The 27,890-nt window shown below is 36.2% G+C and overlaps 3 protein-coding genes and 1 long non-coding RNA gene across 5 annotated transcripts in view; 1 reads left to right on the top strand and 3 right to left on the bottom strand.

Annotated features, from left to right (window-relative positions):
- The first annotated feature begins 38 nt into the window (after nt 1-38).
- CCT5 (chaperonin containing TCP1 subunit 5) lies at nt 39-12,751 on the top strand. Its single transcript, XM_073081498.1, has 10 exons — nt 39-278; nt 3,196-3,430; nt 4,088-4,320; nt 5,455-5,613; nt 6,461-6,607; nt 7,399-7,606; nt 7,990-8,144; nt 8,856-9,010; nt 9,605-9,696; nt 11,087-12,751. Exons 1-10 carry the CDS (start codon nt 171-173, stop codon nt 11,221-11,223), a joined length of 1,629 nt encoding a protein of 542 aa, XP_072937599.1. The 5' UTR covers nt 39-170; the 3' UTR covers nt 11,224-12,751.
- Nucleotides 12,752-13,576: 825 nt separating this feature from the next.
- Nucleotides 13,577-16,546, bottom strand: Arp6 (Actin-related protein 6). Its single transcript, XM_073081489.1, has 2 exons — nt 15,710-16,546; nt 13,577-15,004 (listed from the first exon to the last, which is right to left on the bottom strand). The coding sequence occupies exons 1-2, from the start codon at nt 16,392-16,394 to the stop codon at nt 14,505-14,507; spliced, it is 1,185 nt and encodes a 394-aa protein (XP_072937590.1). The 5' UTR covers nt 16,395-16,546; the 3' UTR covers nt 13,577-14,504.
- Nucleotides 16,547-17,640: 1,094 nt separating this feature from the next.
- Nucleotides 17,641-26,992, bottom strand: LOC140748651 (cytochrome c oxidase subunit 7C, mitochondrial). Of its 2 annotated transcripts, none has more exons than XM_073081496.1 (3): nt 26,780-26,992; nt 19,034-19,165; nt 17,641-17,722 (listed from the first exon to the last, which is right to left on the bottom strand). In XM_073081496.1, exons 1-2 carry the CDS (start codon nt 26,873-26,875, stop codon nt 19,049-19,051), a joined length of 213 nt encoding a protein of 70 aa, XP_072937597.1. In that variant the 5' UTR covers nt 26,876-26,992; the 3' UTR covers nt 17,641-17,722; nt 19,034-19,048. The 2 variants fall into 2 exon arrangements, with proteins under 2 accessions (XP_072937597.1, XP_072937596.1); XM_073081495.1 differs by lacking the exon at nt 26,780-26,992 and adding an exon at nt 22,023-22,227.
- Nucleotides 17,641-27,890, bottom strand: part of LOC140748655 (uncharacterized) — a 342,763-nt gene continuing 332,513 nt past the window's right edge. The window contains exon 2 of the long non-coding RNA XR_012102963.1: nt 17,641-17,781. This is a non-coding gene — a long non-coding RNA (uncharacterized LOC140748655). The remainder of the gene's footprint in view (nt 17,782-27,890) is intronic.

Here is a 27,890-nt window from a genome sequence, read left to right as displayed (position 1 = left end):
ACAAAATATATAGACAATTCGGTACTGTCACATTGAAATGTCAGTTTTGACATTTAATTTTGTTCTCTGTGATTCGTTTGTTTTCTCGAATCCGCTGTGAAATGAGAAATAATTTCAGAAAACCATAATCTTGTCTCATCTTGAGTTTGTGTTTGTAAAATATTGTGAAAATGACCATGTTCCCAGGAACGGTGGCCTTCGATGAGTACGGGCGTCCATTTATTATATTAAGGGACCAGGAAAGGCAGAAACGGCTTACCGGTATCGATGCCTTGAAGGTAAATTATTTCTTTTATTTACTAATTTAAGTGTATATAACTAATGCTTGATAATAACTTAGAATGCCTGTTAAAGTTTTATTACCTTTGTAAAAAAATATAAGAAAATTTTGGTAATGAAGTTATAGGTTACTCCCACGGCTGGTTTTAAAAATGCAAAAATCTTAGAAATTTCGCAATTCCATCAGTTAAACTATATTTAAATCTGTAAATTGTTGTATAAAAATACTAATTTGATGCTAACCATTGCTTGAAATCGTCTAATAAAGTGATTACAAGTATTTTAAAATTCAGATGTTTCAGTCACATGATTCAAAAAAATGAACAAAGGTTATAGAAATTTGTCAAATGAAATGTAATCTACGCGATATTCTTTACAAATTACAATTATTAGTTATTTGATAAATAAGAAATGACCTAAAAGTCGAAAAACGACTATATGACTCATTTATACATACTTTGTTCATATCATGGTTTAAAAAGTAATATTTATGACCAATAAATGTTTAAGAATCACATACTTAACCAATATTTACCTGTCATGAAGAAGTATTCTATTTATTGGTAATTTTTATTGTTGTAATTAAGTAAAAAAAAAATGTTTATTTTGTTGTTCCATAAATATTAAAAAAAAAATGAAATTTTTGACTTGTATTGTTGGAAAGATTATCAGTGTTAATTCTTAAGTTTTTCTACATTTTTTTGGTGATAAAGAAACTATGGCTGTTATTTTTTAAAAGAAATGAAATTTATTAAAAAAAAAAAAAAAATTACACACATGAACTTCAATAAATACCGATGATGAACAAAAACACATGGTGTTTTGATTTAATAATGAAATCTTCCTTGGCTGTGTCTGAGGTATTTTAATATTGAAGTTAAAAAAATTTGGATTAGACTAAATTGGCTTAATTTCTAAAATATACAATTTTTTATTGCCATTTCTGAAAATAATTTTCATTCTTGAGGGGGGGTATATGGGTGTAAAAACATGTGAAATGTATCTACTTTTTTTGTCTATGAACCTTATTGATTGGTGCAATAACTGGCCCATATGTATTATTTATAGTCGTCACAATTTAATAGGCCCAGTTTGACACATGCCATCCCAACGGCATTAATGTTTTAAACTAAATTTTTAGTAGGCAGTTTACAACCACGTGACGGCTAGAGTTTGCGGCTTCAAAGCATTTGGAAGAAACCATAATCAATTAACTTTCAAACTATCGAAACTTAGATTTTTTTTTTTTTATTATTATAATATAAGAGTAGCAGACGAGCATGCAGTCCACCCGATGGTAAGTGGCTACTGCCGCCCATGGACATCTGTAATCAACCCCAGATAGGATTAGATATTCCTACCTGAGGTCGGCCACAGATGCGCCGCCACCCCTGAGGACTAAGCTGGAACGCCTCGGAAAAGTCTGTCTCCCTTACCACACCCTTCAAACCGGAACACAGCAGCGCTTAACACTGCTGTTATTAGGTAGAAATAGGTGTGGCGGTGGTGCCGCCGGAGTCGAACCACAAAGGGTTCTACCATCTTCAGAATTACCAATAATTCATTCATAACAGCAATAAAATAATCAAGACTTTGTGTCTTATTGAATAATAAAATGAAAAATAATAAAGTTTACAAGCTATGCTTTATTTAATCTTCTACAATACACATACAATAGAATTTATTTTCTTTTCCCTTTTTTTTTATTAAATATTTCGATGATTTACAAAAATATTAAATAAATATTCTGTTTACAAAATATTAAGTAATATATCCAATGCAATGTAATGGGGGTTGTAATCAGTATATGGTAAAAATCGATTTATTTGGTTATTTATTTAAGAAGGCATACCAACTAAGTACATAAAAATTAATCTAATATTAATAAGACAATAAGAAAAAGGTTTAAAATATGCACTTAAATTATAGGCTTGCACAACATTACAATTAAGTTAAATCAAAATCAGACGTGCTAATGTCTTTACAAAAAAAAAAAACGTATCTTACAATAAAAGTTACTTACTTTTTTACAAATTCGTTATCGTTTTGTATATGACATGCTTAGAACCTAGCTTTGGCATGTGTCAAAATGGGCCTATTAAATTGTGAAGACTATAAATGTAATTTATTTACTTACAATTCATTTCTATAATAGTTTAATATTACAATTTACATTTTTTCTTGTATATATTTTTATTACTTTAACATACCTACTCCTAACTCTGTCAAATATTACATCTTTACGCATTACACATAACACATTATGCATTATAGGAAATTTTGCTCATTTTTGTTGTTCTTTGTGAATGTTACTGTGTGTATTAAATATTTTATGTTTCCCAAATAAAAATTAAATATTTATTTGTATATATAAAGTACCAAATGAATAATAAGGTACTTTATATTAATTACGATCTAGCCTAATTGAAGCCTAATGAGTAAATCTACGCTAACTTAAACTCCTAAACAATCATATAATGAAGGTAGCGTCCTCTTACACTGCACTTCTTTGTCTTATCAAATAAAGGAGTAGACACATTGTTCTTGTGTTCTATAATGTTCACTTATCATTATTTCACGTACTTACCCTTTCTTTCTTTCTCGTTTTCTCATGGACATTGTTTTAATTATTATTATCTTGTTTTTGAATATCACGATTTGTATTTATTATTATTATTTTAATGTTTTTATGTTAATTATTCAAATTGTAATTTTTATCAATTATTGTTCATTAGTGGAATTGGAGTAATCTGTACTAATTGACTAAATAAATAAAATAAAATTCACTAACACTACACTGTGTCATGTCACTAACTCGAAGGGTTTAGTTAGTTAATAAAATAAAATGAAAAAAAAAATCATACGAATTTTTATGTCTATTTAAGTCTACTTAACTACCTATAACTTGTTCAACAGTCACACATCCAAGCCGCCAGGCAGATTGCCGGCATCCTCCGCACCTCCCTCGGTCCTCGTGGGCTAGACAAGATGATGGTGTCCTCGGACGGCGAGGTGACGGTCACCAACGACGGCGCCACCATCCTGAAGCTGATGGACGTGGAGCACCAGATCGGCAAGCTCATGGTGCAACTGGCCCAGAGTCAGGATGACGAGATTGGTGACGGTACTACCGGTGTTGTGGTGCTAGCTGGTGAGTTAAGACCTTTTCTATACTGACAGACCCATCCTAGGATTCCGTGTGTCGTGGGTGCCATGGACACATACATAACCAAATACACAAACACTCATTCCTGGAAGAAATTGATCATTTAGGTATTTGTCTGGCTGGGAATCAAATCTAGAACTTTACATGTTAAACCAGTATAGTGACTGCCATGAGATTGATAGCTAAGTCTGGAACTCTGCTTCACCTTTTTAGACATAGCAAACGAGCATACAGTCCACTTGATAATAAATGAACACTTCAAGCATATAACATTGAAGGTGGTAGAACCCATTGTGGTTCGACTCCGGCGGCACCACCGCCACACCTATTTCTACCTAATAACTGCAGTGTTAGGTGCTGCTGTGTTCCGGTTTGAAGGGTGTGGTAAGGGAGAAAGACTTTTCCGAGGCATTCCAGCTTAGTCCTCAGGGGTAGCGGCGCATTTGTGGCCGACCTCAGGTAGGAATATCTAATCCTATCTGGGGTTTATTACACATGTCCATGGGCGGCAGTAGCCACTTACCATCAGGTGGACTGCATGCTCGTCTGCTACTCTTATATTATAAAAAAAAACAAAAACATATAGAAAAAGTATGTATAAAGGCACTACTTGTAAAACAATAATTATTTCTTCCATCCCAGGCGCCTTGTTGGAGCAGGCCTCCAACCTTCTCGACAAGGGCATCCACCCGATCCGCATCGCTGACGGCTTCGAGATGGCCGCCGCTACCGCCCTGGCCCACCTGGACAGCATCAGCGAGCCCTTCCCAGTCAGCAAGGACGCCCGAGAGCATCTGATCAAGGTCGCCATGACCACGCTGGGCAGCAAGGTCGTGGTCAAGTGTCACCGGTTGATGGCGGAGATTGCTGTTGACGTAAGTGAAGTTGTTGATTTTGTAGGTGGTAGAATGCTCTGTGGTTCGGCACCACACGTATATTTGGGTCTCATAACAGCATTTGTTAAGCGCTGTGTTTTCGTTTGAAGGGTGTAAGGGAGACGTAATTATACAATGTGTTTCAACTAAGTCTTCAGCAGAATCAACACATTTGCAGTTGATGTCAGACAGGACTACTCGTATCTTGGGTTGATGCGGAAGTTCTGTTATCGGAGTACCAAAGTAGCTAGTAGTCTAACTGATGGTAAGTGATCACTACCGCCCAAAGACATCATCGATTTTGGCTTGTACCTGACTGTGATCACAGATGCATTGCCGCTACTGAAAACTAAGTCGGTTGTTACTTATGTAACTCAGTGGAAAAGTGTGGTTTTCCACTGAGTTACTAGTTACGAGTTACGAGTTCCACTCTAGAAATAGGCAATAGTACCTCCTCTGTTTTACAACAAATCATTACATTTTTTTTATATATATATAGGAGCAGCAGATGAGAATGCAGTCCACCTGATGGTAAGTGCTACTGCCGCCCACGAACATCAGTAATCTACCCCAGATAAGATTTCTACCTGAGGTCGGCCACAGTCGCGCTGCTATTCCTGTGGTCTAAGCGTCTCGGAAAAGTATTTCTCCCTTACCACACCCTTCAAACCAGAACACAGCAGCGTTTGATACTACTGTTAATAAGAAAACATAGGTGTGGCGGTGGTGTCGCCGGTGTCAACCACTAAGGATTCTATCACCCTCGTAACATGTCCAATTTTTTGATGTGAAACATCTATAGCCGCACGTAAAACCGATTTCTGGCGTGGCGACGCATGCCGTGGCGACGCTATACGATAGTATATATATACAGTCTATATGCAGTAGTGTGTACGGTGTGGCGACGCGTCGCCATGCGCAATCGAATTCAATAAATAGTCATCGTTATCTGGAAAAAAATCGTAATATTTTATTTTATCATTATGACATATTTAGTTCCTATCACAATATGTTCTTTTCTGCATATTACTTTTACAAAATAATGTCGATGTTTCACATCTGCCAGGCCCCGTGACGGCTCACATTTTTTGTTTTTTTAGGAAAATGACACTATTATTTAAACTTGACCCCCAGGCGGTGCTATCGGTGGCGGACCTGGAGAAGCGCGACGTGAACTTCGAGCTGATCAAGGTGGAGGGCAAGGTGGGCGGCCGCATGGAGGACTCGCTGCTCGTGCGCGGCGTCGTCATCGACAAGACCATGAGCCACCCGCAGATGCCCAAGGTTCTCAAGGTGGGTACGATAGAAATTACTCCCTACAATAGCGTCCAAAAAATCTTTTATTAACACGCTTTTATTAGCTTGGGTTGTATGTTTCTATGTATGTATGTATGTACGTAACAGTAACGGAATCTTTGAACCCGATTTCTATCCACTTTGAAGGTTCAGTTTAATTCAAAATTTTGAAAAATTATCAATGACAATATACGATTTTAATAATTTTGTAACATTTTCCTTATCAACATCCTCAGGATTAACGATTTTCGAGGCGAGAGAAAGCGCCTCGTGGAGCGTACAGGCGAGCGTACAGGCGTGGAGAAAGTGTGGGGTGCTTTTCGAAAATTTATAAGTGAAGCACTCCACGCTTTTTTCACAATTATACAATTTACTGTTCCTTAATTGATTCCTAGATTGAAAATTATTTTCCACTTTTTAGTTGATTTTATCATAAAAGCGTGTTTTTTAGTTTTTTGAACTATATTTATTTAAAGTAAAGTTATTGTCAATAGATAGCTTAGTGGTTAAGAAACTCAGCCTCTCTATCGAGAGGTCCGTGATTCAAATCCTAGGCACGAAGCACTGATTTTTCAAATTTATGTGCGTATAAGAGATTAATTATCGTTTCCTAAACGGTGAAGGAAAACATCATGAGGAAACCTGCATACCTGAGAGATTTATAAAAAAAAAATCCCAAAGGTATGTGAAATCTACCAATACGCACTTGGCCAGCGCGGTGGACTATGGCCTAATCCTTCTCATTATGAGAGGAGACCCGTGCCCAGCAGTGGGACAGTAGCGGGTTGATGACGACGACAATAACATTGTAATATGTTTTAGAAAATGTTTTATTCCACGCCAGGACGTGAAACTCGCGATCCTCACCTGCCCGTTCGAGCCCCCGAAACCCAAGACGAAGCATAAGCTGCAAGTGGGCTCAGCCGAGGAGTACCGCGAGCTCCGTGAATACGAGCACGAGAAGTTCCTGGAGATGGTGCGCAGGGTCAAGGTATGCCTTTGGACCATGTATTTTTTATCTGAAGGCAGTGAATAGCCTAATGGTTAAGAAACTCCGCCTCTCAATCGAGGGGACCGAGGTTCAAATCCCAGGCATCCCCACCTCTGATTTTTCAAAGTAATGTGCATATTAGAAATTAATTATCACTTGCTAAACGGTGAAGGAGAACATCTAGAGGAAACCTGCATAGGAGTCATCCATTAATCACGTGATGTTTTTTTTGGCATTTTTTGACCCCCCCCTCCCCCTTGGTGATAAGTGGTGAGGTTTAAGACTACCCCTCCCCCCTCCCCCCTATATCACGTGTATTTTTTCGTACCTGCAAAGAATCTATTTTTTGATTTATAAAAAAAAACTGGTATAAGTGTCATCTATGACTACTATAGAAAAATATATTACCTGACAATTTGTAAGTGCCGTCGTTGGCCTATACAAAATAAATATATTTCATTTCATTTCATATAATAACGTTATTAAAAATAAATACATGTATCGCGCGCTTGCCGATAAAATAAGTACACGTGATATATTACTTTCCCCCCCCCCCCTCCTCCCTTGTGATATTTTGTGATTTTTTATGGAAATTTAGAGCCTCATAATATAATTATTGGATAGCCCCATACCTGAGATATTTATAAAAAAAATATCTCAAAGGTATGTGAAGTCTACCAATACGCACTTGTCCAGCGCGGTGGACTATGACCTAATCCTTCTCATTCTGAGAGGATACCCGTGCCCAGAAGCGGGACAATAGATTAATGATGTTGGTTATGTATCACCAGGACGCCGGAGCGACCCTGGCGATCTGCCAGTGGGGTTTCGACGACGAAGCCAACCACCTGCTCCTCAGCGAGGGTCTGCCGGCTGTCCGCTGGGTGGGCGGCCCGGAGATGGAGCTGATCGCCATCGCCACCGGTGGTCGCATAGTGCCACGGTTCGAGGAACTGTCCCCGGAGAAGCTCGGGGCCTGCGGGCTGGTCAGGGAGCTCAGTGAGTGGACTTGGGTTTTCTTAATTTATGATACTTGCTACAGGATGGAGCATGGCGGTGCTTACTTTGTACTTTTTAGCAAACGAGCATGCAGTCCACCTGATGTGATGGTAAGTGGCTACTGCCGCCCATGAACATCTGTAATCAACCTCAGATAAGTTTAGATATTTCTACCTGAGGTCGGCCACAGTTGCGCCGCTATTCCTGAGGACTAAGCTGGAAAGCCTCGGAAAAGTCTGTCTCCCTTAACACACCGTTCAAACCGGAACACAGCAGCGCTGCTGTTATTAGGTAAAAATAGGTGTGGCGGTGGTGCCGCCGGAGTCGAACCACAAAGGGTTCTACGACCTTCAAAATATCATAATGACTTTTCTCTCCCACAGCGTTCGGCACGTCCAAGGACGAGATGCTGGTGATAGAGCAGTGCTCGAACTCCCGCGCGGTGACGCTGCTGATGCGCGGCGGCAACAGGATGATCGTGGACGAGGCCAAGCGCTCCGTGCACGACGCGCTCTGCATCGTGCGCAGCCTCGTGCAGGTGGGTGGCCACCCATTTGTGGGGGCGGGCGACATGGGGGGACAGACATATATAGAACACTTACATGGGGACATGGGGGCAGGCATAAAGAGGACACTGACATGGGGACAAAGGGGGGCATACATAAATAATAATAAAGAGGACACTCATACGGGGACACGGTGGGGAGGAGGGACATAGAGAGAAGGAGAGAAAATCTTATACAGGGACGCGCACACAATTGAAGGAACACATTGCATATATTCACATACACATATAAACGATAATACACATGGGGATGCCCACACAGAGATTTTAAGAGCACACACAACATAAACAAATACGATAATACACGCGCACGTGCGCGTATACACATACACGGAGAGAGATAGACATGTACACACACATATCCACAAACAAGCACATTCATACACTTGCAAATATATTCGTTAACACACAGGTGTTGATAGGTCAACACCTTTGTTTACATTTTGGACACCTAATTATGAATCAGACTATACATACAAATGTGCGCACACATAGACACATAATTATAGCAATAAAAAGAAAAACAGTTCACACTGATAGATATACACATGCACACAATAATACAATGTGTGTGCACACAAACCCTCACAGGAACAGATCTCTGTTCCTGTGAGGGTTTGTGTTAAATAATTATCATTAATTTTGTGCAAATTTAATTATAAATTGTGCGATTATATCCTTCAGGACTCTCGCATAGTGTACGGCGGTGGTGCGGCGGAGATCTCCTGCTCTCTGGCAGTGGCCCGAGCGGCTGAAAAACTGTCCTCCCTCGACCAGTACGCGTACAGAGCCTTCGCCGACGCCCTGGAGGCTACGCCCCTCGCGCTCGCTGAGAACAGGTACCGTATAATATAGGAGTAGCAGACGAGCATGCAGTCCAGCTGGTGGTGAGCCACTGCCACCCATGGACATCTGTAATCAACCCCAAGTAAGATTAGATACCTACCCTAAGGTTGTTTGAGGTTTGTCTAGGAGATCAGCTGTATAAGGTGGTAGAACTAATATAGGGGATGGAAGGGATATCAACTTCCCTATAGTTTGATTGGGGAGGTACCACCGCTATATCTATCTACCAGCTGTTCTGCGTTTTGGTGGAAGGTTATCGATGGTATATGAGGTTGGTCACAGCTCTCCATGAGCGATGGTGACCACTTCAGTCAGTTGGATTACGTTTACATTTGTTATATTTTTCTTATTAAAAAGCTCAAAACGTCTAGAACACAATACACCGGCGAAAAAATCATTAGAGATTGGTTATTTAATTTAATCTTTCTAATTTTTTTCTACCAAATATTGGAAAATGTCAATATGAAGAAATTTTAAATGTCTGTCTATCTCGAATTGTAGAGTTTAAATTTTTACTAATATTAGCTCCATATTACACAAACATGTTAATATTTTACACGTTTTTAACATATATTTTGTTGTTACAGTGGTCTGTCTCCGATCGACTCTCTGTCCGAGGTGAAGGCTCGCCAGGCGGCCGAGAACAACCACAACCTCGGCATCGATTGTATGGGGCGCGGTGAGTGTTCACATCTTTGTGTACTGTAGTACTGTGAAAATGACGGATAGTTCGGGGTTCGAATCCCTAACAGTCGAGATATAGTCCGCGCCAAACTGCTGGTCCGCTCTGAAGTTGTTGCGAGCAGGTGTAGTCATACAATTTGCTATGGCGACGCGATTCATTTTTATGTTCATTGTGGACTAGCAGTTTTACGCGAACTATAAATATATGAATGACGATTTTTACTACTAATGTGTTACAAATCTTCTATTATACAAAATCTCATAATAATATGTGTTTTAGGATAAAATTTCTAAATATAATATGAAAATATAAAATGCGATTCGTTCTCGGGTAAGGTGTTTTTTTTATAATCTCATTTTATGTCTAACTCAAATTTTTAGTTTATGTCAAATATAAACCGTTTTCTGTATTATGACGTCACAATATAACTATATTCCCTACTAGCTGACCCGGCAAACTTTATACCGCCTCAAAATCTATTTATCAAATATATTTCATATAAAATATAGCCTATGTTACTCGTGGATAATGTAGCTTTCAAATGGAGAAAGAATTTTTAAAATCATTACAATCAAACAAACTAACTAAGTTTTCCTCTTTATAATATTAGTATAGATTATATACATGCTCATTTTATGTTTGTAAATCCAACAGTATAATCCTACCGTAGCACAATTTATTTAGGAGTTTAAAGAAATATAACTTAAACCGAGCCCATAGAGTCGCGAACACAGTTAATACTGTGTTCGTGCTGAGGGTACTCGGATACTATCTTTTCCGACTATGCGTCTCATTGTACTACTGTATATTGGGATCACCGTACAGGAATACAGTTGTGTTAATAGTTAAAATGTGTTACGCTATAGGTATGAGGTTCGAATACCAAACAGCCATCATTTTCCAAAGTGATTTTTAATTAAATGATATGCTTATTAGAAATTAATTATCATTTACTTTACGTCTGACGAAACAAAAAATAATTTGCCAAGTGCAAGTCTCATTTGCACATAAAGGGTTCTGTACTACCAAAATTTTCATATATATCTTTATTTTTAGTATTTGTTGTTATAGCGGCCATCCTTATACATACTCTGTAAAAATTTTAAGTGTTTATCTATTACGGTTCACGAGATAGAGGACACTGTGACAGACGGACAGGCAGTGGAGGCTTGGTAATAGGGTTCCGTTTTTACTTTGTGGATATGGAACTCTATGAAGTAATTATTCATTTCTAGTACTCACAATTTTTTTTTAAACCATGCCTGGGATTTGAACCTCGGACCTATTGATCGAGAGGCAGTTTTAACCACGAGGCTATCACCGCTATTATTTTAATAAAGCATTTATCCTTAAAATCATAAATTAATATAAATCATCTCCACAGATTCGAACGACATGAAGGCGCTCCACGTGATCGAGTCGCTCCACTCGAAGAAACAGCAGATCGCCCTCGCGACACAACTGGTCAAGATGATACTGAAGATCGATGACGTCCGATCACCAGCTGATTCTATCGATTAGTTGGGGGCTATAGGATCGTGATGCTTGCTGGCTTTTTGTGTGATTGATTGATGATTTGAAAATTTTATCTGTTTATTCATAACTAAGGCCGTTATAGTGGATGGATGTGACATAAGAGGCTTCCGGGTTCAATCCCCAGTGGTGCAACGACTTCAGAGCAGACTAGCAGTTTCGCGCGGACTATATACGGCCACTCTTACCGTCGTCCGTTCTTCATCATTGGGCAGGCGGTTCGAGCTCCCACTCTTAAAAGCTTTCTACACTCACAGCCCCACACTAGGATTCCCTGTGTCGTGGGTACCATGGACACATACATAGACAAATACACAAACACCCAGACCCAGGAAAAGAAATCTAAATTCATCATTTAGATATCTCTCTGACCGGGGATCGAACCCGGGACCCTTTGCGCGTCAGACCGGTATGGTGACCGCTCCGCCACGCGGGTCCCGAAACTACAGGGACAAACGACTGGTAACGCTAAATTTACCAATCGTATAGTCCGCTCTGAAGTTGTTGCGAGCAGGTGTAGTCATACAATTTGCTATGGCGACGCGATTCATTTCTATGTTCAGAGCGGACTAGTAGTTTTACGCGGACTATACTATAGATATAATTTGGGACATCAAAACATTTTTCCTAAATAAGCATTCATACAAGAGGTAAGCGGTAGGTCGAAATTGCCTTCAATAGCTTCGGGGAGGTTATTTAATATTAATTGTAATAATTATAGTTATTATAATATAGCTAGGAGCTTAAAATATTAGGTTTCAGTTTGTGAGTTGAATGTCTTGTGGTATGTAATATTATTTCTGAAAGACAATATATTTGTTCACGTATTTAAATGAAAATGTTTGCAAAAAACCTAAAAACATAATATACCAGTGAAAAAATTCAGTGGAAAGCACTATTTCGAATTCGAAAGACTTAAGTATGCCGTATCTAACATAGTCCTACTTTTGAGAAAAAACTTAGTGGGTTGTATCAAAGTTGGTAGCAATGGAATGTAAAAATTCTGTGTCAACCTCGAAATTTTAAAAACATGGAAGCCGGTCTAGTATAAAAACTAACCAAACAAACTACCAACGCTGCTAAAGGTTAACTATGCAGAAAAAGCGGCGAAAGAAACTCCATTTTGCACAGAAATTGAACTAATATAAAAGATGACTATGGTATTGCATTTTAGTTTTAATAGTAATATAATCTTTATTTATAACCTAGCGAGCTAGTTTCAATTTTATTTTACTACATTTCTACTCACATTACACCCCAAAGGAACTTTCAAATTCTAAGTATTAATCATTTTGCTAGTCTTTATAATTCAATCCACATTGAGAAAGAATTTTACAATTCATTTTCCAGTTATTCATAAACAATATTGATTCAGCAAGTAATTAATTATTGTTTGTGCCTTCTTATTACAATATACTAGCAGACAAGAAATAGGCCACCTACTAAGTCTCGTTATTAATATTCAATCTATCCTATGTTTTGCTTACCAAAGATCGCCATTATTTTGATTTCTTCATAATTCATTGTTAAATTGAAGTTTTTGACGTGACAACGTCTTATAATTCGATGGAGCCGGCTACACGCACATAAAAACATGACTCATGCGGCGTTACCTCGCTCTGACGCGTTCCATTTAGGGCTGGAAGTGCAAGCGAGAGCGCGGAACGAGCGACAATGAGGCACAATCCTTTTGAAAAATGCAACAATTCCATCAGTATTTTCTTATGACGTTGTCACGTTCAACTATCATCAGTAAACAGACTTTACAGACAACCGAGTTTTTGGTAATTATTTGGTAAGTGAATGTGTATGGATAGAAAATAAATAACAGGTTCAGTAACTGATGTAAATGTCTGAAAATAATGATTTTTAAGTTACTTTTTAACTATATTTTAAACTTAAATTTAGCATCTTTAAGTAATACAACATTATTTTTAGATATACATGACAAACATTCAAATATAAACTATAAAACTATAGTAAAATAGGAATAACTTAATTTTTAGTCTGCTAGTATATTTCGAATGTTTGGGGGAACAAGACAAAGAAACAATATTAATAAGCTTTTCAAATTGATAAGAATACTGTAAACATTGTGTTTAATTTTAAAGTCTAAAATGTATATTTTCAAAACATTACAATTGGTTACGTTAACAGTTTTTGTTAAAATGATACTACTGTGCGGTCACAATGTTTCGAATAAATGCTGATTGCATTTGTACTTCTTGGGTACTCGATACCTATCTCGTATGTAATTAATGGATGCCTTATTGCACTAATAAATTAATAAGCTAATTTTTGTGTTTTATTCTTCCTACCTTATACATAAATGAAACGACAATTCTTATTTGAAAAGCAAATTTAATAGGCAATATAACTGTTTGAGAAACATTAATATTTAATGTCGAATTATACGATTATTAATAATCAATCTATCTATATAATTTTTACTTACTAAAGATCGAAATTCGTCAGTGTCTTTAAAGATTTTGTCAAATGTCGATCTTTATTTCGGCAAAACAGTGGATAGATTGAATATTAATAACGGTCATTAGTCTATTGTTAAGTTTTTAAATAAAATTACTATTATATAACTAAACTATCACTTTATAAGAATGACACTTTCAATTAATTGTTTATTTGATTTCTCTCAGAATATCTTTATAGTTTTACACAACACTGTCACTTACTATTCCTATTACATTTTGTAAATTACATACATCTATTTCATTATTACAATGTCATTTACACTTCTGTCATATATTATATAGATTTTAATGTATTATTATGATATTATTTTTCAGTTTTTTACTAACAACACTTCAATACAATCCTTTATTCACTTTCCATCTCTCTTTGTATCCAGAAAACTGATCGGATTAAGTTATGAATTATAAATTAATTATCACTTGCTTGAGCTCTGAAATCTACTTCCACTTAGTTAAGTAACTTTTGGTCTTAACTCTTCTTGTTCTGACAGAATTCCTTTGCCCAGCAGTAAGACCAAAAGCTGTTTGCCCAGCATAATAGTCTGATTATATTCTCTTCATCACTTAGACATCAAAACTGATCGACTAATCATCACTTTGGAAAATAAATTAAAAAATGCTATTGGTTTTTTTTTGGTCGACAAGAATTATCCTATGAACCTTATTACTTTGAAGCCTTTTTATGACTTTTTCCTTTCTAACCAAACCCATCAATGAGCACACTCCACAGTTTTACGAGCAAGGTCTTCACTCTGAAGACTTCCTTACTCGCTTACGTCGCTATATATCGAAGCGTTCAAATGCTAGGGCTTTGCCCTCCTCCTCATACTCTTCTTTCGTCACACAGAAGGAGTAGAAATCCGGGTCTCTGAATAGGAGTTTGCCTCCCTCCCAAGCGTATGTCAGAGGGTCTTGGGGTAGAGTTACGTTAACATCAAAATGGTCTAATGCTAATGATCGTACTTCATTGTATACTCTTTCTCTGAAACCGAAGAATAATGTGTTTCCTCCGTACAAAACAATATTACCTAGCAACCCTTCCTTATTCTCCTCCGGACAAGAGTCTATACTGTGCATTATTGCTTCCGGGATCCCCATTTGTGGGATACCGACGTCCGATGGTCGGAATAATAATTCTGGAATTGTGAACCTTTCATTGTTGAGTCTTAATGTTTGTTGCTCCAAGTCTTCGTCAGGTTTTACAATGTCTCGGAGGTAACCTCTCCGGATTGTGGTGTAGTCTGGTAGGACATAGTCCTTGACTATTGTGTTCGCTAGACCTGTAAATTGTAAAACATACATTTTATCAACAAGGTTAAAAATCTTAATTCTAAGTTTGTAAGCTTCTTTCAAGGTAATATAAAGTAGTAAACAAAATAGAAAATATGCTGGATGATTACACATGTAATCTAAAATCTATTTTTTGGTTAAGACAGATCACATTGTTAGATTATTTTTATTTACGATTACGATTAGAATATTTTTTTAATGGGTATAAATGGGTAAATATTTTCACCAGTAAGGTGGTATGTATCTGGACAATCTAATTAAATAGAATTAATGTTGTCTATATTACATTGCTTTAAGTTAAATATTTAAGTCTTTATTTGTTGGATTGAAAATATTTCAATGTCTGTTAAAATAATTCCACAATAGTTGATCATAGATTAGTAAAGATACTTCGCTGCCTTGAAATCGAATGAAGCCACAAACAGCTTATTATAGTAAGTTATTTTTTTTAATTCTTGACAAATAAAAACATTTTTAGACAAAATTTACGAATATATAACTAATACTGCATAATTTACATAATAAATAAATAATTATTTCAAATATTTTAGGGACATCTTAGCACGGAGACGTGGCAAAACTTTTTTACGCAACTATTTCAATTCTCAAAACTGGGTACATTTTCTTGTTAGGAGTGAGTAATCTTTACTAATCTATGTAGTTGATATGGAAAAATAATTTAAAATAAAATATACTTTTTTTCTTAGCAATCTGCATGTCAGTCATGAAGTCCTCGGACACAAAACAGGAGTCCTCTTTCGCCTGATTTATCACATAGCTCTCCTCCATAACATTCAATTGCCTGTAGGACAGAATCTCTTTCAAATGATTCGTTAATACTTTCCCGCCGACATCTATCCTTCTTATGCCCTCTTTGTACTTTTTACCGTTGATATATGGTACCACATACGTAAAACTATACCCTGAGTCCACAACAAGCGTACAGCCACTTCTATAAGTCTTCCTATAGTTATATTCAGCTAAATCTGTCGCGTTAATGCGTAATAACGACTGGCATTCGTATTCCTCGAAGAAAATCTCGGTCATTCCCTCCTGGATGGATGAAAAATTGAAAATTGGTTCGGTTATAATCAATGGCGTCTCAGCGAAGTTCACAGGGCAGCATTCCTTACTGAAAATGTAGTCCCACACTGTTTTTTGAGTGTCCCAGTTAATGAGGAACCCTTTTTGGAACGGTAGGATGTAGAATAAGCCGGAAGCGTCCCTGCAGTCTTCGATCTGTGACGCGATGAACGGTCGACGGCGTTCTGACTTCGCTTTCATGATGCAGTTTGGAACGACGCGCGGTTTCATGTTCGAGAAGCCCACCTTAGCGGTGTAGGCTCCATTGTCGAGGATGTAGCAGGATGTTTCCGACATTTTTAAGGTTACCGGTTTAAATAGATGTATCAAGAAACCATATTTAAAAGCTCTCTAAGCATCAATCACTTTATAAAGTAAGTAACTACTGAAATGATATTTTCATTTACATAATGAATAAAATATAAAGAACAAAACACAAACTAAGTAAGTGACGCTTACGATATTTTTTATTTTGACAACTTGACGTAACCTGGTTGATTGTCAAAAATATCTATGGATTACCATAGACTACAACCTACATCGTTATGTTATAGAAGCATTGGCTTATCAATTATACAGCCATTAAATAATGATATTAAAATTTATTATTAAATTCGATTGTAATATTATTTCCTATATTATAAAATGTTAATCTATTTTAATTCATATTTCTAGCCAGATAATATTAATATGAAGTTTAATTTATATTCCAACTTTAAAAAATTGTAAGGTTCATTATATCCCACATTCAAAGTCAGAGGTGATTTTTAAGCACGTGTTTTACTTTCTAATATTGCGAAATACAGCGGAAACCAATCAAAAGCTGTAATAGTAACGCTAAGCTAGAAAAGTATGCCTAGTAATTTCCATTTTTTTTTTTTGTAATATTTTTTTATTTTTATTTATTAACAAAATCCACTCTTAAAGTATTGTACAATTTTTTCATGCTTAATCTACTAACAGCCAATTAAGGATTTACATTTTATGAGTATTTCATATAATAATAAAGTACGATCACTTACTAACACTAGTTACTATTTGTAATTTTTTAACAAGCACCAAAGCTATATTAATATGCATAAATGTGTGTGTATAAGTATGTACGTAGACATATGTGAGTGTGAATGTGTATATTTTGTAACAATCACTAACATCTTGGGTTTTTGCTCATCTATTATGCCTACTCAGCATTCTACAATGATAAGTAAGTGATTGTTTGACTGACAAAACGGTGTGGTCTGAATTAGCTCCAGCTCCACATGCACCATTACGTTAAGTTAACATTGTAAAAACATTTTTTTTTAAAAGATGTGTGTTATGGAGTTTCTTTCGCCGCTTCTTCTCCATAACGAAACACCTTGTGAAGTGGTGGTAGTTTTTTTTTGACATTCAAAAAGTGCTCTGTAAAGAACCTATTTTGAATAAAAAAAAATTGATTTGATTGAATTGATTTGATAGTTTTCTGAAAATGCCCAACAAATGTTTTCGGTAAAATTACAAAACTTGAACCAGATAATATTGGTATTGAAATAAAAAACAGTAATAATGTATGTCTACATCATTTATTGATTAGATATTCGCTATTAACTTAAAATAACATTCAGCTTATAGACTATGGTCTCCATCTGTGAACAAAAAAGAAAACATAAGTATTTTCTTTTATAAAATTATGTTACATTAATATCTAAAAAAATATGTATTAAGTCATAGATGCAATTCTAATTTTATCCATGTTGACACCATCATCATCATCATCAACCCATTATTGTTGCACTGCTGGGCACGGGTCTCCTCTCAGAATGAGAAGGATTAGGCCATAGTCCACCGCGCGGGCCAAGTGCGAATTGGTAGACTTCACATACCTTTGAGATTTTATTTTTAATTTGTTTTGTGGTGGTATCAATGCAGTTGGCTTGCAGATTTCTATCATTTTTTTATATAGAAGCAAGAACTGTTCTTTTTTACTAAACCTAGTCAAGCAAACTTTTTCATTATTATACATCTATATCAGTGTAGCGCTGCTGTGTTCTGATTTGAATGGTGGTAAGGGAACATACATGAGACATTCTAACTTAGTCCTAAGCCCTTCGGAGGCCTCTCCTAAGTTTGTTAGTGCCCAAGACTTACTGAAATGGTTAACTAAATGTTTCTTTACTACTTCAACTCATAAGAAACATAACTTAGAATTAAGAGCGTAATTTATACATCACTGGCTTATGTACAAGTCATGTTCAAATACATAATACAGTAATACCCCGAATTACGCGAATTCGGAGTTACGCGATTTTCAAATCTCGCCGATTCTCCTATGGTTTGAGTGTCCCGCAATTCCCGATTATAAAAAATAAGCTTACTAACCCTACAATTATTGATGTAAACATTTGTATTTGTTGCGCGAAGTCAAAACATTCGAAATCATACGATGGTATGTACATGCGTACTGGTACACCAGTACCAGATGTAAAGGTGGTAGAACCCTTTGCGGTTCGACTCCGGCGGCACCACCACCACACCTATTTCTACCTAATAACAGCAGTGTTAGGCGCTGCTGTGTTCCGGTTTGAAGGGTGTGGTAAGGGAGACAGACTTTTCCGAAGCGTTCCAGCTTTGTCCTCAGGGGTAGCAGCGCATCTGTGGCCGACCTCAGGTAGGAATATCTAGTCCTATGTGGGGTTGATTACAAATGTCCATGGGCGGCAGTAGCCACTTACCATCAGGTGGACTGCATGCTCGTCTGCTACTCCTATATTGTAAAAAAAAAATACCCCGACTTTCGCGAATTCGACTTACGCGGTTATCACTCGGTCCCACCAATCTTGTAAGTCTATTATTATTGTATTAGTTGTATTATTATACTAAGTCTTCGATCACTTAGTGATCGTACTAAGTACATAAAAATATATAACCCAAATATCATTTTTATCAACAATACTAACTTTTTCTATTATCAATTACTTCTTCAGGAGCTGATGACGGGTGATCAGGAATGGAGCTGCGAGGCCTGACCCGATGTACACCATGAACATTGCGGTAAACTTGTAACGGTTATCAATGCCGAATGGCAGGTTCTGGAAAAAATATTGAAGAATTATCAAAAATGCTTTTTGAACCTGAGAAATGGAGCACCCCACACTTTTTCCATAATTATACTATTTACTGTTCCTTAATTGATTCCTAGATTGAAGATTATTTTTTGCTATTTAGTTGATTTTATCATAAAAGAGTGTTTTTTTAGTTTTTAATACGCTTTTATTAGCTTCAGACGTATGTATGTTGGTATGTTGGTATGTTAGTATGTAACGGAATATTTGAACATGATTTTAACCCCCTTCAAAACGTCGGATTAACTTGAAATTTGGCATACTTATTAAGGACCGATGACAATTCAATATTTTAAACATTCTGACCCGTTATCCTTACTAGGATAATCAGGATCAGCCATTTTTGTTTTCCTGAGACCCGGAAGGTCTGCGTTAAGACCAATAAAGGAATCTACCAGGCGCGCCGATCACCTAACCTGACCTGACCTGACCTGACCTGACCTGACCTGAACTGACATGACCTGACCTGACCTGAACTGACATGACCTGACCTGACCTGACCTGACCTGACTTGACTTGACCTGACCTGACCTGACCATGAAGCGGTGCCTCATTATCCTTATTCATTCAGCACTTCAACATCTGCACCTTCCTTTAACAAGATTTCCACTATTTCATTGTTCCCATTTCTTGCTGCCAAATGTAAAGGCATATATGATTTCAGTTCATCGTCATAGTCACAACTTATATTATTAACTCGAGCTGTAAAATTAATTAAACTACTAACAGTTTTAAAATCTCTGCAGGCAGCAGCAACACAAAGAGAAGAAATTCTAGAATTATTTTTGATATTAATATCATCATGCTGTAATATTAAATCGATGATTGGACGACGTCCTTTTGAAATGGCTAGATGTAAAGCAGTTGACCGTGTTTCTCTTGAGTATTGCCATCAGCGCCTGTTTTTAAAAGATGCTCTATCATCCTTTTTCCGTGATTACTTTTATCCAAGATAGAGGACCTGGGATATGGTATAAATTACGAAAGAAAGCAGTTAGCATTGGCAATTCGGATGTCATTCAACAACTCCTCTGGGATTTTCACGTTAACAATAAAAATAAACACCAATGTAAAACACCACTTCATACAGCTGTGTTAAACAATGACTCAATATTCATTTTTGCACTGCTAAGCAAAGGTGCTGATGCTGATTCGAAAGATAAACTTGATAATACGCTACGTAATAATCGTTAAAATAATCACTAAAAAATGAAAAATAAATAAAAGTTAAAAAAAACTAAAAAATACGCTTTTATAAAAAATTCGACCAAAAAATGAAAAATAAATAATAGTTTAAAAAAACTAAAAAAATACACTTTTTATAGAAAATCCAACTAAAAAATAGAAAATATTTTTTTTTAAATTTGAATTAAGAATAGTGTAAATAAGATAAAAATATTTTTTATTGTAAAAAAAGCGTGGGGTGCATGGTGTTAATAGTTATAAATATTTTATTGATAGATATTGAGTAGAAGGATTATCATTTTGATAATATCTTAAAAAGCACCCCACGCTTTTTTTACAATAAAAAATATTTTTATCTTATTTACACTATTCTTAATTCAAATTTAAAAAAAAATATTTTCTATTTTTTAGTTGGATTTTCTATAAAAAGTGTATTTTTTTAGTTTTTTTAAACTATTATTTATTTTTCATTTTTTGGTCGAATTTTTTATAAAAGCGTATTTTTTAGTTTTTTTTAACTATTATTTATTTAAACTATATTTATTTTGAAGTCAGTTAAAAATAGGAAAAATTTGAACATAATTGGAATAATATCCAAGTTATGCTTAGCAGTTGTATTACATAAAAATAAAGAAGAAAAATTGTCATAACCTTGGGACACTATTTTGTTTTATTTTTTAAATTTAAATCCCTTTTCATTGAATATAATATATCATATTGGTATATCTTTCAGAATTCTAGATCTTACACCTTAAAGATTAAAATTCATAAAATTATCTGTGATTGTGGTTTTAGGATACCGTCTTTAACCAATCTGTCCCACTGCTGGGCATGGTCTTCTCTCAGAATGAGGAGGACCATTTGATATCATGGTCCAACATTATCTAAAAGTACTTTAAAAATTATAACACAAGTACAAGTTACCTTGATTAAGACTAATGACTATAGCTTGGTCATACACACACACACCAAAAACCCATTACTGTCCCACTGCTGGGCACGGGTCTCCTCTCAGAATGAGAAGGATTAGGCCATAGTCCACCGCGCTGGCCAAGTGCGTATTGGTAGACTTCACATACCTTTGAGATATTTTTTTATATATCTCTCAGGTATGCAGGTTTCCTCACGATGTTTTCCTTCACCGTTTTAGCAAGTGATAATTAATTTCTGATACGCAAATAACTTTGAAAAATCGGAGGTGCGTGCCTGGGATTTGAACCTCGGACCCCTCGATCGAGAGGCCGAGTTTCTTAACAACTAGGCTATCACTGCTATTTTGGTTATTTTGGTCAGTTTGGTCATAGATGTAAGTATAAAATGTCATTGAGTTTGGTTAAACTTAAACAGTAACATCACATGACTTGCATAGTCAAATGCTTAAAACAATAAAAAGTAATTGAATGTAATATTAAAATTCTACAAACGATACTTTCAAAAATCAGGAAATAAAAATGGTAATAACCTCTGTTGGAATTAAAACAGACAATATGATATTTTTATATCTTATTTTATTTAAAATGTTAACAGCATTATTGCTTTTCATCTTGGAATTACGACAATAATAAGTATGCATGCATTTTCATTTGTTTCCTTATCAGCATTAAAAAGTCATGTTATGTAATTCGAAAATGGAACTCACCTCGCCGGGAACACCACCATGGAAATGATGACCATTCCTCACGGATGTAGTGAAGATTTTCCTACCAAGCTGGTTATAAGCACGAGTTATTGGAGACATCATTTTGGAAATATGCAGAACTCAGCACACTTCTGGAAAACCTGGGTCAATAATTGATGTTCTGTCTCTTTCACTACTTTGCGGACTTGAACTCCCGTTGCGTTCAAAAATTACCATTAGTGGTAGATTTTGTTAATCGCGTTCAATTTATAGAAATTTGGAAATTTTGAAAATTATCTAAAATGAAATAATAAAATAAAACAGCACAATTTGGAACGATAATTTATTTGAGATGTTGATAATTAGACTACATTTTTAAAAATTGAAGAGTAGCTAGTGACCTCTGTACCTGAAACGAATCATATTTTTCTTCATAAAACATTTTATCTTCTAAAAATCGGGATAAAATTATTGACTGAAAACACATACATCGCCTACTTCATTTAAAAAAACGGTCGATATATATGTAAAAAGTAAACAAAATACATAATAAATGATGAAGTTAAAAGTTAAACAGCTTGACAAACGAGTCTACGTGAGGCGATATTTTACAACCGTGCTAATTAGGATTTGTAATATTTGTACACAAACCCGCACAATAGAACATTAAGCACTCTTGTTTCTTGTTTGAAGTTTGACGTAATAAGGATTATGTTTGTGTTGACATTCTTTTGACCTTTCTTTCGAATTGTATTAGCTGAACGAAAACAAATCCTACTTAAGCTAACAATATACTTATACGGCGTATTCGTGTTATTTCTACTTCTTAGTATGGTTCTTGCTATAGTAAATATATTATAGATGTATTCTGAGGAAGTACCTTTCTTATACAATGAGCCTATGTGTTGTTGTTGTTGTTGTTGTTGTTGTTGTTGTTGTTGTTGTTGTATTGGTACAATAGTTGTAAAAACTTACTCATTAACGTAGATTAATAAAGATTACTCACTCCTAACAAGAAAATGTACCCCGTTTTGAGAATTGAAATAGTTGCGTAAAAAAGTTTTGCCACGTCTCCGTGCTAAAATGTCCCTTAAATATTTCAAATAATTATTTGTTTATTATGTAAATTACGCAGTATTAGTTATTTATTAGTAAATTTTCTCTAAAAATGTTTTTATTTGTCAAGAATTCAAAAAAAGAACTTTCTAATAAGCCGTTTGTGACTTCGTTCAATTTCAAGGCGGCGAAGTATCTTTACTAATCTATGCTCAGGCACGACAAGTTAGCGTCAACCACAGAACACCTATACTCCTAACGGGCGTCAACCAATTACTGTTCTTACTGCTGGGCACACGTCTCCTCCCAAAATGAGGTATTCGATACGCACTAAACATTGATAAATCGAAAATGCGTGCCTAAGGGTTCGAACCTCGGACTGTTTGATTGAGAGGCCAACTTTCTATTAACCCATCACTGCTTGTGAACATTTAAATGTTTTACGGAAAACAAACTTAATAAAGATTGTTTCTATTAAGTATTTTTTTAGCTATAGTTGAATTTTCCATTAAAATTGTTCTAAGATTAGCCCAAATATTTTCATACATTTAAAGATATTTTTTTTAATGTATGATAATATCAGTTATTTTTACATACACTTAAATTTCATCACTTTGAAGCTAAGTAAGTTATCTACGCACAAAAAAAATGCTAATACTGTCATAAGAAACACACAATAATAAATGATGAAAGAATAAAACACCAAAATAGATACGTCAAAAAATTGCTTCGCTTGAAATGCGCCAGAAAATAAAGTATTAGACTTTGAGGGACATTTTCAGGGTTCCGTATTAAAGAATTGTATATTACACATTCTGCATATAGTAATGTTTTTCGTGATTATGTGTGTATTTATCAATCCTTGGCACGCCGTACATCTACAAGGTGGTATTCTACATTTAGAAGGTGGTAGAACCCTGTTGTGGTTCGACTCCGGCGGCACCACCGCCACACCTATTTCTACCTAATAACAGCAGTGTTAGGCGCTGCTGTGTTCCGGTTTGAAGGGTGTGGTAAGGTAGACAGACTTTTCCGAAGCGTTCCCGCTTAGTCCTCAGGGGTAGCGGCGCATCTGTGACCGACCTCAGGTAGGAATATCTAATCCTATCTGGGGTTGATTGCAGATGTCCATGGGCGGCAGTAGCCACTTACCATCAGGTGGACTGCATGCTCGTCTGCTACTCTTATATTTAAAAAAAAACATCCCAAACGACTACGCATTTTAACACATGACTTTTAGTTGGATTCATCTAAGTTTTAGGACATGACATTGGCTATATTTTTAGTCAGTCAGATTTTTGTTATGTAATAATTATCAGTTATTCAGAAAATATGAACTTATATGGTTAAGTTTATCCAAACAACCGTAAAATAAAAAAAAGTAATGCACAAATTCATATATAAAAGCTCTGAGAATATTAAAAGGTCGTAAAATATATACCATTCTCCCTAATCTCGTCTCCCCTAATCCATGAAATGTATTTTTATTTTTGTATGAAAATTACTCTGAATACTGCAGAATAAAAACAATGTGAGTATTACTAATACTTATATTTTTACGCCCTTTTATTCACGACGACAGACGATATAAAAATCGCATCATAGGTAATCACTATCGCAACATAAGACATCATAGGAAAATGATACAGAAATATGCATGTTAGTCCAGGGCTCAACCACGGCCTTTTTTTGGTAAAATTTATGATTTTTTTATAATATAGGGAGTAGCAGACGAGCATGCAACTCACCTAAGTGTCACTATCCCCATGGACAGATATCCCACCCTCTTCAAACCAGAACACAACAGACGTTTACACTGCTGTTATAAGCTAGAAATAGGAGTGGGGGTGTTATTTCCAGAGTCGAACCGCAGAGGCTCCTTTTTTTATTCATGAGGGGGAAACCTTCAAAAGGTACTCGATGCCTCGATGCTCGGTGGGAGCGACACAGGGTTATAAAGCAGGGGTAACAGTGCGGTTAAAGTCTCAACTTTTACCGCATTAATACCCTCTCTCTGTGGCCGTCTTCGGCGCTGCGTAGAGGGCTCCGGGATCTTCAAAGAAACGCAACCGGAGTCCTCTTAGCGCGTTGCCACGTCGGACTCCTCCCAGGCGAGCTTGACGTTCGCCACACCGTCTGGTGCGTGCGACGGTATGCGACCACACATACCGCCGTTCTTCCCGGGCCCCCCCAGAGGGTCCTACCACCTTTAACCCGGAGTTACTTGAGAGTCATTAAATGTTTACATACCTTCACTTCTTGCTAAGCTGGTAGTACATGATGACGAAAGGCGAACCTATGCCGGTCACTCCAAACCATACAAAATTCCACGTCAACCACCTCTTATTATTAACGTCGAATGGCATGTTCTGGAATGGGAGCACAAATTAAATTATTTACAAATGAACGTCTACGAATATGCAGTATAAAAAGTGTGCCTGATGGACGATATTTTTTTTATAATAATGACTATCACCGGTTTTTGAAGGTAGAAACCTTTGTGGTTCGACTCCAGTGGCATTATCAGGAGGCACGGCAGTGCCTCCGCCAAGTCGAGCCAAATTATATCTGTTCTGTATAATAACAGCAGTGTTAAGCGCCGCTGCGTTCTGGTTTGAAGGGTGTGGTATGGACATACTTTACCCGAGGCGTTTCAGCTTAGTCCTCGGGGGTAGCGGCGTGTCTGTGATCGACCTCAGGTAGGAATCTAGTCCTATCTGGAGTTGAGTACAAATATTCATGGGCGGCAGTAGCCACTTACTATCAGGCACAGAACACCTATACTCCTAACGGAGCTATCAGGACTGCGTGCCCGTCGTTACTCCATCGCTACATATTGGTTGAAAGGAAAGGCACTCATGGGTAGGAAAGCTTTAGTAGCCGTCAATAGGTAGAAGTTTAATTCTTTCGGGGTTGATTATAATCAACAAATGTCCGTGGCAGTGGCAACTTATCGCCAGGAGGTCTGTTTTATTATTATTTTTTTTTTTATAATATAGGAGTAGCAGACAAGGATGCAGTCCACCTGATGGTAAGTGGCTACTGCCGCCCATGGACATCTGTAATCAACTCCAGATAGAATTAGATATTCCTACCTGAGGTCGGCCAGACATGCGCCGTTACCCCTGAGGACTAAGCTGGAATGCCTCGGAAAAGTATGTCTCCCTTACCACACCCTTCAAAACGGAACACAGCAGCGCTTAACGTTGCTGTTATAAGGCAGAAATAGATGTGGTGGTGTTGGCGCCGGAGTCAAACCACTAAGGGTTTTACCACCTTCAACTCGACTGTTTGCTCAGTCTGAGCTGATGTGTTCGTCATTACATTTTTAAAGAAAAATATAAATAAAAAAGCTAAGAAAATCACATCTGCTTGCACTGATGACTATTAATTACTTAGATACATGTATAAAAGTATAAATCTAGACATATCACATTATTAATATCTAGAAATTAAAAAAAATCGTACGTAACACCACACGCGCTTCATTACGTAAGGCTAAGAAACAGTGTGAAGATACACTTATTTGAAACGGTATGAAAACACAAATACCCCTAAAACTAATGTTTGATTAACCGGTTTTATTAAAGACATAAAAGTTAAGTTTTAATAATCCATTTGAAATTTACTGACCACTGCAAACCATGGACCTTAACCAACCTCAAAGCATAAGAACCACTTGATATTCAAACACTAAAATGGTGTAATTGCAAGAATCTCACCTCTCCAGGAATATTTCCACGGGAACCGTTCCTAATAAAGTTTTTCATCACATTTCTACCGAACAAGTTAGAGGTCCTAGCGACTGTGCCGATCATTTTGATTTTATAAAATGCAACTTTACAAACGTTCTTTGGTCAACGTCTCAGGTAGATTGATGATTATTGAGTGATAAGATAAAATGTATTGACAATTCTGTCGAAGTGGTCGCCTGCCTAGCCGCTCGGCTGATAAGCTTCGAATGATACGACGCAAGGCGAATAAAAAGAAAATATTACTGTTGTAGTAGAGGAATGCGCAAGAAAGTAACTTTGCGAAATGGTTGTGTTATGAATTGCTAACTTATAAACATACTGAATCATAAAAGTTGGTTTACGATTTTTAAATTCCATTTAATTTGTAGCGAATCCCTAGGTTTATTAAACCTTAATAATTTGGCTGTTAGTAAATTATTCGTGTTTCATAATTATGATCTTATTTATTTCTTGAATAATTCATAATTATTCTCACTATTTTTTTGTTTTAAGAGCAAATTGCAATGAGCAATGAGGTCGCGTTATATTGTAATTTTGTGAAAGAACTTAAGTGTGGTAACGTTGGTAGAGTCCGCGCCAAAACAAAACAAATACAGGGGGCCTACCACCATCTTTTAAAAACCATCATAGTTAAGGAAAGTTTTATTTCCTCCTTAAAACAGTAAAATATTCCGCCATACACAATTGAACAAACTTAAACCCTTATTAATTTTTCGCTTATCCATTGTATAAAACCAACTGAAATTGTCATATTTTGCTTAAAAAGTTAAATTTCCTGCAAAAAAAGTAAAAGTATGATTAAAATAATATTGTGTTAAGAGATAGCAGTAACCCCCCAGGTCTTTGGTGCTAAACTACTAGTCTGCTCTGAATATAGAAATGAATCGCGGCGCAAATTGTAGATATTTTGAATGTACGATTTCGGTTACATTAATTTATATACTTAAAACATTTTTAATTATTTTTATTATACGAGCTAGTGTCATTCAATATTTTGACTTGTAAAAGGTATTGTACAAAGGATTAGAATAATTATTAGTAGTCAGTTATATTATTAATATTTACCGTGAGGGTTGAT

This window comes from Epargyreus clarus, unplaced genomic scaffold (genome assembly GCF_041222505.1).
Source record: "Epargyreus clarus isolate Ecla_fem2 unplaced genomic scaffold, WU_Ecla_fem_2.2 ptg000016l, whole genome shotgun sequence".
Lineage (NCBI taxonomy): Eukaryota > Metazoa > Arthropoda > Insecta > Lepidoptera > Hesperiidae > Epargyreus > Epargyreus clarus.
Note: the sequence above shows the minus strand (reverse complement) of the source record. Positions and strands in the feature narration are given on the sequence as shown.

Excerpts from the sequence above, each read along its gene's own strand:
- CCT5 (XM_073081498.1), top strand. The coding sequence starts at position 171 with ATGACCATGTTCCCAGGAACGGTGGCCTTCGATGAGTACGGGCGTCCA. Across the intron at positions 5,614-6,460 it reads AGATGCCCAAGGTTCTCAAG|GACGTGAAACTCGCGATCCT; the intron begins GTGGGTACGATA and ends ATTCCACGCCAG. Across the intron at positions 9,697-11,086 it reads CATCGATTGTATGGGGCGCG|ATTCGAACGACATGAAGGCG; the intron begins GTGAGTGTTCAC and ends TCATCTCCACAG.
- Arp6 (XM_073081489.1), bottom strand. The coding sequence starts at position 16,394 with ATGTCGGAAACATCCTGCTACATCCTCGACAATGGAGCCTACACCGCT. Across the intron at positions 15,005-15,709 it reads GCAGATTGCTAAGAAAAAAA|GTCTAGCGAACACAATAGTC; the intron begins GTATATTTTATT and ends TACAATTTACAG.
- LOC140748651 (XM_073081495.1), bottom strand. The coding sequence starts at position 22,124 with ATGATGTCTCCAATAACTCGTGCTTATAACCAGCTTGGTAGGAAAATC. Across the intron at positions 19,166-22,022 it reads ATGGTGGTGTTCCCGGCGAG|AACCTGCCATTCGGCATTGA; the intron begins GTGAGTTCCATT and ends TATTTTTTCCAG.